A 15,343-nucleotide genomic window follows, 5' to 3' on the forward strand; every position below is an offset into this window, starting at 1 on the left:
CACCCACTAACAGTCCCTCTGTCATGCCTGGATTAAGCTTCAGTTTATTGGCTCTCATCCAGTCCATTACCGAGGCAAGGCATCAGTCTACCACTTCCACTGCCATACCTGCAGATGCAAAGGAGAAGTAGAGCTGTGTGTCATCAGCATATTGCTGACAATGAACTCTAAAACTCCAAATGACTCCACTTAGCAGTTTTATGTAGATGTTAAAAAGCATGGGGGATAACACTGAAGCTCCCAATAGTTCCTTTGAAGCCTCGCCCTTACCTATCTGGCACCTGACATCATGTATGATGTCAGGTATATGGTGGGCAGGAGTAGCTTCCCCAAAATGGCCTGGCAGGCTTTAACCCTTTGGCCCTGCCACACTCCCAATCCAGATTAGCACCCCTATGACTATTAAAAACTTCCCTCCCAATGAAAATAGCAGCCACAGAGAGGCTCAACTCAGACAGGGAGTGCAGTGGAGGCAAAAGGTTAAATCCTCCTCTTTCCATACCATGTTCCTGATAATTCCCCAATATCCATTATTTACTTTTTAAAATATCACCCAGTTATTCATACATTGTGTATAGTTTGGGCCTAGGATTCAAGCAATATGCTACTATTCTTCACTTCAAGCAAACAATATGTGAAACAACGCATTGCTTGGAACATCCTACTGCCATGCCACCCCTCTGCAATGAACAAAACAATGAACTTAAGTAGGCAGAATTGGGAACCAGATATGACCTGGACCCAGGTAAGCCACTAGCTTTGATAAAGACTTAACTGATAAAATGTTAAAGCAACTTGAATGTTGATGTCCAAGGTGAAGATGCTAGATACTTCCCCATCCTATTCTTGCAATTACAGCTCTGGCTTATGTGGTATGTTTGCATATTAAAATAGCAAAGAAACTACTAGTTAAGTAATATGTTATCAATAATTATGCCTGGGAAAGAAAATCAGTAGGAAACTGCACACTGTAGAGAAATAATAGTTTGAGACTAGGATACCTGAAAGATTGTCATACCCATTTATACACCCAGTCAATCACTGCGCTCTGAGGGGAGGGCCTCCTGCAGATACATCTCAACAGGAGGTTCATTCCGCACAACATAGGAAGTGGACCTTTAGTGCTGTGGGATCTACCCTTTCGAATTCCCTCCCCTTAAATATTAAACAGGTGCCATCTCTGTTGTCTTTTTGGTGCCTACTGAAGACCTTCCTCTTTCAACAAGCCTTTTAAGTAGAGACCTTACCCAGTCAGCATCTGTGTTAGAATTGTTTTAAAAGATGTTTTAAAGGTGGTTTTAAAAGATGTTTTGTTTTTAAGATATTGTTAGTGTTATATTGTTTGTCTGCTGCCCTGGGCTCCTTCTGGGAGGAAGGGCGGAATATAAATTTAACAAATATATAAATAAATATGTTGTTGAACATTTGAACTTTAAAGGAAATTTGTGATCATGGTGGATTAAATGCCATAGAGACCAAAGCAAAAAAAGAAATCCATGAACTTCTTTGTCATTAAGTGTTTTTAGCACAGAGGAGACTTTCCCAGAAGAGTCTAGCATCAGTTGGTGACACACAAGACTCAGTCGCTACAACCTGGGGGTGGGGAGTGGCTTTGAGTGCAAAACTCTATGTTTTCCAGCTCAATAACCCAAGCTTGCCTGTTGTTGTTATGTGCCTCCAAGTTGACTACGACTTATGGCAACCCTATGTATCAGTGACCTCCAAGAGCATCTGTCATGAACCACCCTGTTCAGATCTTGTAAGTTCAGGTCTGTGGCTTCCTCTATGGAATCAATCCATCTCGTGTTTGGCCTTCCTCTTTTTCTACTTCCTTCTGTTTTTCCAAGCATTATTATCTTTTCTAATGAATCATGCCTTCTCATTATGTGTCCAAAGTATGATAACCTCAGTTTCATCATTTTAGCTTCTAAGGATAGTTCTGGTTTAATTTGTTCTAACACCCAATTATTTGTCTTTTTTGCAGTCCATGGTATACGCAAAGCTCTTCTCCAACACCACATTTCAAACGAGTTGATTTTTCTCTTATCAGCTTTTTTCATTGTCCAACTTTCACATCCATACATGGAGATCGGAAATACCATGGTCTGAATGATCCTGACTCTAGTGTTCAGTGATACATCTTTACATTTGAGGACCTTTTCTAGTTCTCTCATAGCTGCCCTCCCCAGGCCTAGCCTTCTTCTGATTTCTTGACTATTGTCTCCATTTTGGTTAATGATTGTGCCGAGGTATTGATAATCCTTGACAAGTTCAATGTACTCATTGAACTTTAAAGTTGCATAAATCTTCTGTTGTCATTACTTCAGTCTTTTTGACGTTCAGCTGCAGTCCTGCTTTTGTGCTTTCCTCTTTAACTTTCATCAGCATTTGTTTCAAATCATTATTGGTTTCTGCTACTAGTATGGTATCATCTGCATATCTTAAATTATTGATATTTCTCCCTCCACTTTTCACACCTCCTTCATCTTGGTCCACTCCTGCTTTCCATATGATATGTTCTGCATACAGATTAAATAAACAGGGTGATAAAATACACCCCTGTCTCACATCCGTTCCGATTGGGAACCAATCAGTTTCTCCATATTCTGCCTTACAGTAGCCTCTTGTCCAGAGTACAGGTTGCGCATCAGGACAATCAGATGCTGTGGCACCCCCATTTCTTTTAAAGCATTCCATAGTTTTTCATGATCTACACAGTCAAAGGCTTTGCTGTAATCTATAAAGCACAGGGTGATTTTCTTCTGAAATTCCTTGCTCCGTTCCATTATCCAACATATGTTTGCGATATGATCTCTGGTTCCTCTTCCCTTTCTAAATCCAGCTTGGACGTCTGGCATTTCTCGCTCCATATATGGCAAGAGCCTTTGTTGTAGAATCTTGAGCATTACTTTACTTTCCCCCAGGCACCTGGTTGGCCACTGTGAGAACAGGATGCTGGACTAGATGGGCCACTGGCCTGATCCAGCAGGCTCTTCTTATGTTCTTATGTTTACTTGCATGGGATATTAAGGCAATAGTTCGATAATTACTGCATTCCCTGGGATCCCTTTTCTTTGGAATTGGGATGTATATGGAACGCTTCCGGTCTGTGGGCCATTGTTTAGTTTTCCATATTTCTTGACAGATTTTACTCAAAATTTGGACTGATTCAGTCTCATCAGCTTGTAGCAACTCTATTGGTATGCCATCTATTCCTGGTGATTTGTTTCTTCCATGAATTTTAAGAGCAGCTTTCACCTCACATTCTAAAATCTCTGGTTCTTCATCATATGGTTGCTCCGTGAATGAATCTGCCATCCTGTCATCTCTTTTATACAGTTCTTCAGTCTATTGCTTCCATCTTCCTTTTATTTCATCTCGGTCAGTCAGTGTGTTCCCCTGTGGATTATTCAACATCCCTACTCTTGGTTTAAATTTCCCTTTCATTTCTCTAATCTTTTGGAACAGGGCTCTTGTTCTACCCTTTTTGTTGTCCTCTTCTATTTCTATACAGTAACTACTGTAATAGTTCTCTTTGTCCCTATGTACTAGTCGCTGTATTGTTGCATTTAAGGTCCTGACTGTGTTTCTATCGCCTTTTGCTTTTGCTTTCCTTCTCTCTTTAACCATTCAGTCGTCCATTGGGGTCTTTCTCTCTTTTTAGCTAGAGGTATTGTCTTTTTGCATTCTTCTCTGATAACGTCTCTGACTTCATTCCATTGTTCTTCTGGTTCTCTGTCAACTAAGTTTAAAGCCTCAAACCTGTTCCTTATTTGATCTTCATATGCTTCTGGGATGTTATTTAAATTGTATTTTGGTATTATGATTGCTTTGTTGGTCTTCTTTAGCTTTACTCTGATTTTTGATACAACCAGTTCATGATCTGTACGGCAGTCTGATCCTGGTCTTGTTTTTGCAGGAAGTATGGAACTTCATCTTCTGCTACCAATTATATAATCAATTTGATTCCTATATTGGCCGGTGATATCCACATGTACAGTTGTCTTTTCGGTTGTTCAAAAAATGTGTTCGCAAGAAACAAATTATTGGCTTCACAGAATTCAATAAGTCTTTCTCCTGCTTCATTTCTGTCTCCTAGGCCCCATTTCCCCACAATTCCTAATTCTTCTCTGTTCCCTACTTTTGCATTCCAGTCCCCCATGATTATCAGCACATCTTGTTTTGGTGTGTGATCAATTTCTTCCTGTACTTCTGCGTAAAATCTCTCCAATTCCTCTTCTTCTGCATTTGCCGTCGGAGCATAGACTTGGATGATGGTTATGTTAATAGGTTTCCCATTTAATCTCATTGATATAACTCGCTCAGATCTTGCGTTGTAGCTCCTAATTGCTCTTGCTACATCACTTCTCACTATTAAAGCAACCCTGTTTCTTCTTAATTTCTCATTTCCTGCATAAAATATTTTGTAGTTGCCTGATTGAAAATGTCCCTCCTTTCGCATCTGTGTACATCACCCTCTGGGCTTCCTTTCTGCTTTGACCCAGCTGCATCACTAGTCACAGCGCTACTCGTACTTGTCCTTTGTTCTTCCCCAGTAGCTCGGTGAGTGCCTTGTGACCTGGGGGTCTCATCTTCCAGCACTATCTCGTGTTGCATTTTGGATACTCTGTTCATAGGGTTTTCGTGGTAAGAGATATCCAGAGGTGGTTTACCATTGCCTTCCTCTGGGTTTGGATGCATCTTAGTCTGCTTTTCAGCTTTGACCATTCTGCCTTGGGTGCCCCTGCTAGGAGTCTAGCCTCTTGGTCTAGACTCCTGACGGCTTTGCTCTCAGCTTCTTCAACGCACTCAAACCCCCTCACCATGTTAAGGTGTGCATCCGAAGAGGATGTTAAGGTGTGCATCCAAAGAGGAGCTTGCCTAATGTATAACTATTCTTCACACTGTTGATAAAGATTCCAGTAATAAAGCATAAATGAATTATACCTGAGTGAATCTACAGAGAGAAGCAATTATACCAATCTTCTATTTGCAAGGTTTAACCAGAGATTCTCATCTCTAATAAGTCTCAGTCTGTGACTGAAGGTTTGCTAGCAGTTGGGATTAGGTTTAATCGAAAGATGCAGCAAATTTGATAGTGCAGGCTAATAAAACACAGTAACTGGAGAGAATGTTGTTGTTCTCAAATTATATAGGGCACTCAGGGTTTTGAACTGCTTATCTCCCCCTCCCCCTCCAATGTTTTGGCTCATTTTTTCATATTATCTGAACAAACCTCAAAAGCTTTTCGATGATCTGGGTGGGTCTCAGCATTTATTGACTCATCACCAGCTAAGTCAATAGCAACCACTGAATCATTCCGATACTTCTTACATAGCTCCACCACTTCTGGTGACCAGCCTGAAAAGAAAAGCACCAGATGTTTGTAAGGATAGAGGAGCAGCTGCCAAGGCCATATGAAGTTTGATATTTATAGGAAAATATTTGTCATACAAAAACATGACTTTGTTTTCTAGGGTTTTGCCCTTTGACAAGGCTTTTTGAGAAGTTCAGGCAAATGCCAAAAATTGTCTAATGGCCATTAAAAAATCCAGCTTTTAAAATAAATAACTCTGTTTCTGGGAACTGGATACTTCAGCCTGTGGATATTGAAATTTCCAGAAGTGACATATAAGCTGTAGTTCTCTTTAAAATGAAAAAATTGAGGTCCCTACACAAGCTACATACTGCAATGTACTCTTATTAGCTGTATGGTGTAAAAGAATGTCTCAGTCCCTGTTGGCAAAGAAAGAGTGCCTGAATGTATTTTTCCACAGCAGAGTTACAAGGCCAAGAAGCACAGAGTCCGTGCAGATCTCAAGGACAAGTAGCCAAGGCAACCAGCTGGCCTTATCTATAAGACTTAGCAGATCTGGCCAGTCGGTGTGGGGGTCGAGGAGTTTGTACAGAGAGAGAGCTTGAGATATATTCTATTGTCAGTAAAGTGACTCTTAAAACTTATTACTTGTCTGGCTCATTGCTTCAACTGGCATCTAGCCTGTCACTATACTGTTCTGCATCCTGGGCATCTGCTTGCGCCAGATACAACATCCAACAGTCCGAAAGCAGGAAAAGGCATGCAAGGAATCTGTATCTCCCTCACCCTCTTTTTTTGTTTCAGGGCTGACATTCTGCATGCAAGGCAGAGACGCTCTACCACTGAGCTACAGTCCTCTGACCCTTTGCTTCATAGCCAGCACCTACTTTTTACCGGTGCTAAATTTCTTTAAAAAACCAAAATGAATTGTTTATTATAAAATAAGCAGTAGCATAGTGACAAATTCAGACGTGCAGGGTCCCTTCATGATAGTTACGCCACCCCCCCTCACAGTCACACCCTTTCCTACTTTTCCTCATCTCTCTTGCTGTGGCATCTCGCAAGTCCACACTCCATTAGAACAGACATCCCTAGGATCCAATCAGCATGAAAGGGGAGGCTTGTGTTAGCTACTGAGAAGAGTCGTCTTAAGTGTCTGGCTCACCTCCTTTCACTCTGGCTGGCTCCAATCAGCACGAAAGGGCAAGGATTCTTCTCTGTGGCTAGCAAGCTCTCCTTTCATGCTGCTAATTGGCTTGCACATAGGGACCTGGTGAAGACCCTGCTCCCAAAAAAGGAATGGGTCAATGACCCCCGCGACCCTGGACAACTACACCGCTGAAAGTAAGGGGACATAATGTCCAACATTCACAAAAAGGCCACTTCAACACAATTAGAAAATAAATAAGTATAACAACAATAATAAATGGAGGGGTGGGTGGGAAAGAGGGAAGGAGGGGAAAGGGGAGGGAGGATAGGAAGAACAGAGAAAGATAAAAGGGGAGGAAAAAGAGGAGAGGGAGAAAGGTGAGAGGGAATAGAAGAGGGATTGGAGAATGAGGAGGGATCAGTATAAGGTGTTGCTAAGGAAGAGGAGGGGTGTGTGAACAACGTTCATATTTCTCCAGTGCTAGATTTCTGGTGAGCCAAGTCTCAACACTCCCAAATATGAATTGCAGCAGAGGAGGTCCTATTGCTGTCACCGCTGCTGGATGCTGGCCTTCTTCAAAGCAGTTCCATATTTATGGAATGTCCTCCTTGGTGAGATCTGTATCCCTCATTAACATTCAGGAAGAATTTTAAAAAAATCATGTTCATCCAGGCATTTGAGGGCTGAAAAATACTGTTCCTGATAACCTTAAAATTATCAGCTGTGCGGATATTTGAATGTTTTCAGATGCCTTTGATTTAAAAAAAATGTGTATTGTTTGTTGTTTGCCACCCTGGGCTTCTTTGAGTGGAGGGGCAAGATAGATATTTAATAATACAAAGCATCACTAAATTGACTAGAGCTACAGATGTAGCCCTTTTTATGGCAGAATACCTAGCTTACGACCATTTCTGCTACAGGCAAGCCAGAATCAGTCCAGATGGAAAAAACAAATAGTCAGCTATACTTCCAAAGGATGTGTTCATAAGCCCTGTCATGGCCCCGTCAGAGGACTCATCAGACAAGGATGACTCAGGAGTAACAGCAGCAGACCCAGAAGCAGCAGACCCAGAAGGAGAAATGGAGGAAACTCCTGAGAACCCAGCTCCTTCTCCTCCTCAGCTGCAGAGCACCCCAGACACAGCTGAAGCCCTTCAGCCAGATGCAGACAGTGACCAGGATACTCCCCCCTCACCTGCAGAACGTAGACAGTAGAAGGTCAGGCAGAAGAGGGGCAGGCCTGCCCACTTAAGGCCAAAACGCTGAGGGCTCACACCTGCTGACAAACCTGCTCCTTAAAAGTCAAAGCTTGGTTTCAGCTTGTTGCTGACTACAATGTCAGGTGTGGCTTTGTGTGTTTCTAGTTTCCCTCAATCTTATCTTGGACTGATCCGTTGGCAATTGAACCCGGACCTCTACTGACCTCACTTCTGGACTTCTGGCTTGGCACGTAAGCTTAGGACGGGCCTTGCCCTTATCATGCTTCATCCTCATTAGCCTGGCAGATTTACGACCAGACTGCCAGCTAAGTACTTTCCCGCCCTGATAACTACCCAGGAATTTCCAGCCCCCACCGGCACTGCTGTCTCAGTGCAGAGCTGACAAGCCCATTACTTGATCGTAGAAGTGTTGAGTTAAGGTAAATGGTCAAGCAATTGCTTTACTGTATAGTAGAACCAATTCCAACTTTTCAGGATGCAGTTATTTTGCCCATATAGAAATATCTATATTGGTTGCAAAATCAGGGACCTGAATGCATAGTGAAGTAAAGATGCTGCTTTTCAGTCATGTGTTCCAACTTAGCCCACATTTCAGCATACTTCGTTATATTTCCTGGTCAAAACAGCAGCTGTTGCAAGAGAAAGTATACCTTTTTAAACGATGTCACTGCCTGATCAAATAAGCAGGTTTCAAATAAAATGAAATAAATTTTATTTTGTTTTTTAAAAAGTTGCTGCTGGCTCCTTCCAACTCTAATAATATAAAGACTACTATCCAATGCAATGCTGGGCAATGTCAGAGACGCTAATTTGTTGAGAAGTGTTCCTATCCCAGCTTGCTTTATAGGGGCCCATTAAAAAAAGGGCAGTTCTGTATAAAGCACTTTGTGCAGACCATTAAACTATCAAGAATCAGATAAAAATACAATTCCTAAGTCTCCTGTGAATAAAAGGAAATTTCAGCAATTACAATACATGGAATTAAGTTCTTTGCTATAGAAAATTCAATTTTTTACAAGAGGATAAAATTGAGAAGTCTAGACATCAGGAGTTCAAGGAACACCAAGCATCTTGTTAAGTGCAATTTAATTGGGTCAGCTGCCAGACCAAGTAGGAAGCACATGGAAAAAGTATAAGCCTCTCCTAAAGTACTGTGGGCATCTTAATGTGTGTGTGTGTGTGTGTGTGTGTGTGTGTGTGTGTGTGTGTGTGTGTGTGTGTGTGTGTGTGTGTGTGTGTGTGTGTGAGGGAGGAAGGGAGGGAGGGAGGGAGGTGTGTGTGTGTGAGTGAGCGAGTTTGATTTGCTGTATACTTATATAAATACTGCTGGAAAACAGCTTGTCAGAACACTGCATTTCTTGATTTTCAGGGACACCAATTACCTTTTCACAGAAAACAGCAAGAGTAGCAATCCACTCACTGTTCTGACGGTTCCAGTGCATCTCCACTTCTCTCTTCTGAAAATGCAGGCACATGGTGCTAGACAAACCCTGCCCCTTTTCACTGTAAATACTGATGGGAGCAGTATGAGCATTTTGTTTTGTTTTTATATCGGTTTCAAAGATATTTTGCAACTGGTTGGCCAATCAACCTGTACCCCCTCCAGGTGTGGCTAATGGAAACACTTTGATCTGGCGACTAGTGTGTTTACAGCCAAAGTTTTGCATTGCATTGCAAAGCTCAAACACCTGGATGCATGATTTTAAAAAGAAGACTTTTAAACACAGCCTAGAATCCCACCTATTTTTATATTACACTACTCACTGCTTCATTTATGGGATGCTGTAGCTTGTGCAGGATTAGAGGTAGGAGAAAAATGGCAAACTGTTGCATTTGTTTCATTAATCTAATATAGGCACTGAAATGAGTGTTATTAACCTGCATTTGTAACACAGTGTTTTCATTAAAAGTTGGCACTAGGATGATAGAGGTCTTCTGGCTCAAGTTACAAACTGTCACCAAACCTGCATTTGTTATTATTCCAAATTACACAAACATTTCCAATTGAGCCCTCTATCCTGGGCTTCCTTGCTTTAGGACACTCCTGCCACAGTCAGTTCAAAGAACCTTTAATTTTTGTAAGCAGTGTGTAAGACTATGAGGAGCTGGCTGGCTCCTAAGGGGTTTGTTAGAGGAAGGAGATTGGAGTTCAAATACCATGGCAGAGTCCCATATTATCTAGGTAGCACCTAATGCAGAGCTTCTCAAACTATGCCAAATTCACTGCAAAGGCACAGCAATTTTTTGTATGAGCCTCCCAAAGTATTAGGCAAATGGTTTACACTGCTTTGAGCATTCTTGCCCTTAGCCCAGGACATGCAAATGGAAGCAGGAGCTAACAGGAAAAGATCATATAGCCTACTTTAAAACCCTCGTAAGAACAGCATTAGATTAATTAAAAAAGGAATAAATTAGATTAATTAAAAAGGAATAAATTATTGCAGAACTGACTAGAAGAGCACGTTCTACTGATTTGTAGGAAATGCTTCTGCACTCTGCCTCTAAGGCCACTCGAGTCACTCACAGGTGGGAAGGGGGTTAGGAAAACATTCAGGCATATAATTTCAACAAATATTTTAGCAATGGGCTTCTTTTCCACAGCAATCAGATTTGCCATTGGATTACTCATTATTTCTGATATTCTCTATCTTTGTGGAGAGGATTTAGAAGTCTCAACTCTCCGCAGCTGTTTCCATTTTTTTTAAATCCTCATTGAAAATCATCAATAGTGTGAGTGTTAAAGTTTATTGATCTTAACTTTCTATGTCAGCTCTTGAAATGTTTATTCCCTTTCACTTATGTCAATGAGTATATTGCGCAGGCAGAGGGGGCTGTTGCAATCTGTTAAATGACGTTTGTCCTGTCTACTCTGCAGCGGGACAAGCGAGGAACAAAGCAGAAAGAGAGAGGAAGAAACCTCCAAAGATCCCAGCGTTGTTCCAGATGGGGCTAGAAGGGATTCCAGTGACTAATTGAAACTGACATGCTATTTGATTTGAAGGGGAAATCAAATACCGTTCTGAAAGGAGGAGGTTGCTGTTTTGACAAAAAGTTTTTCAACTTGACCTCACAAACTGCAGCTCCTTAACCCTTTCTCTCTCTCTCTCTCTCTCTCACACACACAGACACAGACAGACACAGACACAGAGCGAGCGAGTGAGCGAGTGAGAGGGGGAAGGGGGCATAGATTTATTATCTTATAGGACAAGAAAACATTTATTTTGGGCTAGAGTGAGCAGGGCATTTAATCACTTTCTGCCCAGAGTTAGAGAGAAAGGAAAGGAAGGGAGAGGCAAGGAAGGAAGGAATACAGGAAAGACTGTTTGGGCATAAGGGAGGGAGAGAGGAAGAAAGAGGATTTCCACTCCAAGATTAACTTAAGGGTCTCCTGAACCCTCTGTCTCCCTCTCTCTGTGCCTAAAGGCTCCATCAAACTGCGATCATGGCAGCTGTTTTTCTTCCAGCACAGCAGTTGCTTTTACACACATACCACAAAAACACACTTACTGTTCTGGGGCGGGGGTGGAGAAAGGCCATAGATCAGAGGAGAAATTGTCTGTCCTTGTCTCTGCTTTGCTAAGGTGAAACTGACTAGACAGGCACACAGGCATCTAGCCATCTTTGTTTTCCATGGCTTGAGGGGAGGGGGAGAGAGGTAAATTTCAGATAAGAAGGAGGAAGAAGTGGTGATGGGGCAGGATGACACTGGTCACCACAGAGAAAGTTTTTTTCCTCCCTTTGTCAGAAATAATGACCTAAATATTGATATTTCTCAGGAGGAAAAAAATCGGAAAGGTATAAGTAAACTAAATTGACTTAGTTCAAACTAAGTTCAAGGTTCTAGTTTTGGTATATAAAGCCCTATACGGCTTTGTACCAGGATATCTGAAAAACCGTCTTATTCCTTATATACCCCAGTTGATCACTGTGCTCTGCAGATGAGGGCCTCCTGTAGATACCATCTCATCAGGAAGTCTGTTCCGCACATTCCCTCCCCTTAAATATTAGACAGGCACCATTTCTGTTATCTTTTTGGTGCCTACTGAAGACCTTCCTCTTTCAACAAGCCTTTTAAGTAGAGACCTTATCCCAGACTGCATCTGTTAGAATTGCTTTTTAATATCTTTTAAAACCTTTTTAAAAATGTTCTTAAAACTTTTAAAAAATGGTTTTAAAGATGTTTTGTTTTAATGTTTTTAATTTAATGGTTGTTGTGTTTTAATATATTTTGAAGTCTGTGTTAATAATGTTTTAAAGTGTTTTTAGTGCTTTTGTTTGCTGCCCTGGGCTCCTACTGGGAGAAAGGCCGGGATATAAATCAAACAAATAAATAAATAATAAACTAGTGCAGGAAGCAAACCGAAATGGAAAGAATCCGCTGAAATGGATTGACTGCAACATAAGGATCCCATCCCTAATCTATACCTACTTAGGGAGTAGTTTCATACTCAATATCTGTACACACCCTGCACAAAACATATGCAAATTCCTAATTTCTAATAATGAACTCTATTCAGTCTGGTAACTGCTTCAGCTCATCATTTTCACTTTTCTTTTTGCATTTGGCCACTGGAATTAAAAATCTGCCTCTGTGTCTTCCAACCCAACCCATTGCCTTATGCCTCCTCTGTGCTGTGGTGGTCACTAAGCCTATCCAACATAATCTTTCTGAGCACATCTTATGAAAGTGGTGTCTTTCATAAGACCAGGTGAACAAAAACCTGTAGCTGTCACAGGCTTGGAGTTATCATATGAATAGGTCTCGACTACTTAGCCTTAACTTACTACGAGAAGAGTTGGATAGTGCAATTCTTTTTCAGTGGAACTACTGCATTTCACCTTCTTGCTGGTTTTCACTTATATCTCCCAGCTGGACTACCACGGTCAAACCATATTTTGTTCACTGGATGAAGAGCTCTAAAAATTCAGGATATAGCTTGGAAGAAAGCATTCCTTATCAAAACATACCAAGTTAATGTTTGAAAAGGATTATGGCATAGCTCAGAGAAGTCTGCTTCCAGGTCTTTGGCTCCTTGCAAAAGTCATGTCTCATAGTTCAAATGCTACACTTTTATGGCCTTTATTATGTTGGAGGAAAAAGCAATAAACTTCCCCCTTGTCACAAAGAAATGAGTAAAACTTCCAAAAAACAAAACCAATCAACCTTTTCTTTACAACTAAAAAGATCTGAGTAATTTCTACATTGATGAATCAAAGTCAGGTTTATTGAAATTGTTTGGTTTTTATTCTACCACTTCCTAGGAGCTCTGGGTAGGCAATTGTTCAAGGAAAGCAGACAGTTAAAACTAATCACCTAATTCAAACATTATTATACAGAAATTAAATTCAATGTGTGTCTGTTTATTATACTGGCACAAGAATGGCTGTATGCTATAGTCAGCATGGATTTTTCACATTCTGCAATGTTAAATTGAAAATACCCCCATGCCATTCTGATCCTTCCCATAAGCTCATTTCAAAACAAAACCTTACAAAACCTGAATTTAGAAACTCTTGCTTAACAACCATCTAAATTTTCATGGCAATACACAAAACAGTCAGAGAATCGAGAGTTCAAAGTGTAAAAAGAGAGAAAGAAAAAACAGACCTCCTTTGGATTTTTTTCTGTCACTAGTTCTCATAATCTGTTCAAATTACAGTAGGGCCCCGCTTTACAGTGCTTCGCTTTACAGCGTTCTGCTAATACAGCGGTTGTCAATTGAGAAAGGCCCCACTCCCACAGCGCTTGTTCTGCTTTTACAGCGGTTTTTGCTCGTCACGCGCCATTTTTGCACAACGCACACCATTATCTTCAATGTGTTCCACTTTACAGTGGTTTTCGCTTTACAGTGGGGGTCCGGAACGTAACTCGCTGTATGAGTGGGGCCCTACTGTAATTAAAAAACAGCCATGTTCACAGAGTACCTGTAATCCTATTACTGACCTTGCCGCATACTCTTGACCTTCATCTTCTGCAGTTTAAAAGTTAAAAAAGGCCTGGCTGGTTTTTAATTAATTTAAGAAATGTAGCATTGAACTGAATGATAATGTTGGACATGCTCAGTAAGAACCAACTGTCAGTGTTCTAAAAGCCAGTCTCACAGCTGCTTGGCTTGGCTAATCAGGGGGCTACACCCACACCAGACCTTTATTCCACTTTAAACAGTCATGGCTGCCCCCAAAGAATCCTGGGAAGCGTCATTTGTAAAGGATGCTGAGAGGAGACTCCTATTCCCCTGATAGAGCTCCAGTGGCCAGAGTGGTTTAACAGTCAGCCACTCTGATTGAAGATCTGTGAGGGGAACAGGGCATCTCCTAGCAACTCTCAGCACCCTTCACTAACTACACTTCCCAGGATTCTTTGGGAGAAGCCATGACTGTCTAAATTGAAATAAAGGTCTGGTGTGGATGTGGACAGGGACAGCTTTGGTTTAAATTTGGGTGAGAGGCTACGTGTGCCTGCTGTAGAATAAAAAGGTGGGGAAAACCCTGAAAAAAAATGATACTGTTCGCAATGTTTTCCTTTTGGAGAGGAAAGGGGCTTCCTCTGCCCAGTGCCCACACGTCCAATCTCCTCCCCTCCCCCTTCCTGCCCTCCTTCTCCCCTCTCTGCCCCTCCCCCAGGTCAGTTTCACCTATCCTAAGCATGATTGCACAGGAGTAAATCCCACTTAACTGAAAAAGCATGCAAGTGATTCAACCTGCCCTCCCCTCCCCCTCCTTCCTATCCCCTCCATTTTGCCCCTCCCCTCATCACCCCTCCCCTCCCCCATCCTCTTCCAATCCCCTCCTCCTCCTTTCCCTCCCCTCCCCCCCCGTGGTCAGTTTTACCTATCCTAAGCATGATTGCACAGAAGTAAATCCCACTGAACTCAATAAGAATGCAAATGATCAAACCTGCCCTCCCCTTCTCCTCCCTCTCCTTACTTCCCTTTTGCCCCTTCCCTCCCCCTCCCTTCCCACCTCCCCCTTCCCTTCCAATCCCCTGCCTTTCCCCTACTTCTCCTCTTATCTCTTCTTCCTCTCCTCACCTCTTCCTTCTTCCTTCTCCCCTGCCCACTCCAGGCCTCCCTCCCCATCGTCAGTTTTACCTATAGGGCAGTATGATATCTCAGACAGGAGCTCAGGTCTCCTGCTTCCCTGGTGCATTCACTATAGCTGCCCAATTTCCCTGTTTTTAAAAGTTTGGTAGAAATATCTGTTGCCTATAGGTACATTCTTAAACTGCAAGGTGTTTTTTTGCCTATTAGTGAATTAGTTTTCATTTGGTTATTTTATGCTAGCCAAAACAGGTAGATCTTGCAATGTTCAAGCTTAGACAGACCTTTAAGAGGTTTACAGTTGCGGAACAGCCACCAAGAATACCTCTTTGCATAGTATTTAAATTTATGGCATAAAGAACAGTCAATATGGTGTTGTTCTAGCTTAAGCATCAACTATAACGGTCTATACAACAAAATAAATTTGCAGTTGTTTAATGTAAACAGTTTCCATGCTTTCCTGCACGGAAGGGCTATCCATGTATGAAGGTCAGGTATATCAGGGCCTTTGGAATAACAAGGGGAAGTTTATCTCATTATCTAATCTCTAATTGTTAAGGTTCTTTTCAAGATTGCCCTGGGCCAACAGCAAGGGAAATAAAGGAGCAATTATATT

General features: G+C 41.7%; 1 protein-coding gene across 2 annotated transcripts in view; it reads right to left on the bottom strand.

Annotated features, from left to right (window-relative positions):
- The window catches only part of ADA (adenosine deaminase), a 66,636-nt gene that overhangs the window by 19,125 nt on the left and 32,168 nt on the right, over nt 1-15,343 (bottom strand). For both annotated transcript variants that reach the window (XM_061631420.1, XM_061631419.1), the window contains exon 6: nt 5,237-5,361. In XM_061631420.1, coding sequence (XP_061487404.1) covers nt 5,237-5,361 — 125 coding nt within the window. The remainder of the gene's footprint in view (nt 1-5,236; nt 5,362-15,343) is intronic.

The sequence above is a fragment of the Rhineura floridana genome, chromosome 6, assembly GCF_030035675.1.
Source record: "Rhineura floridana isolate rRhiFlo1 chromosome 6, rRhiFlo1.hap2, whole genome shotgun sequence".
Classification (NCBI taxonomy): Eukaryota; Metazoa; Chordata; class Lepidosauria; order Squamata; family Rhineuridae; genus Rhineura; species Rhineura floridana.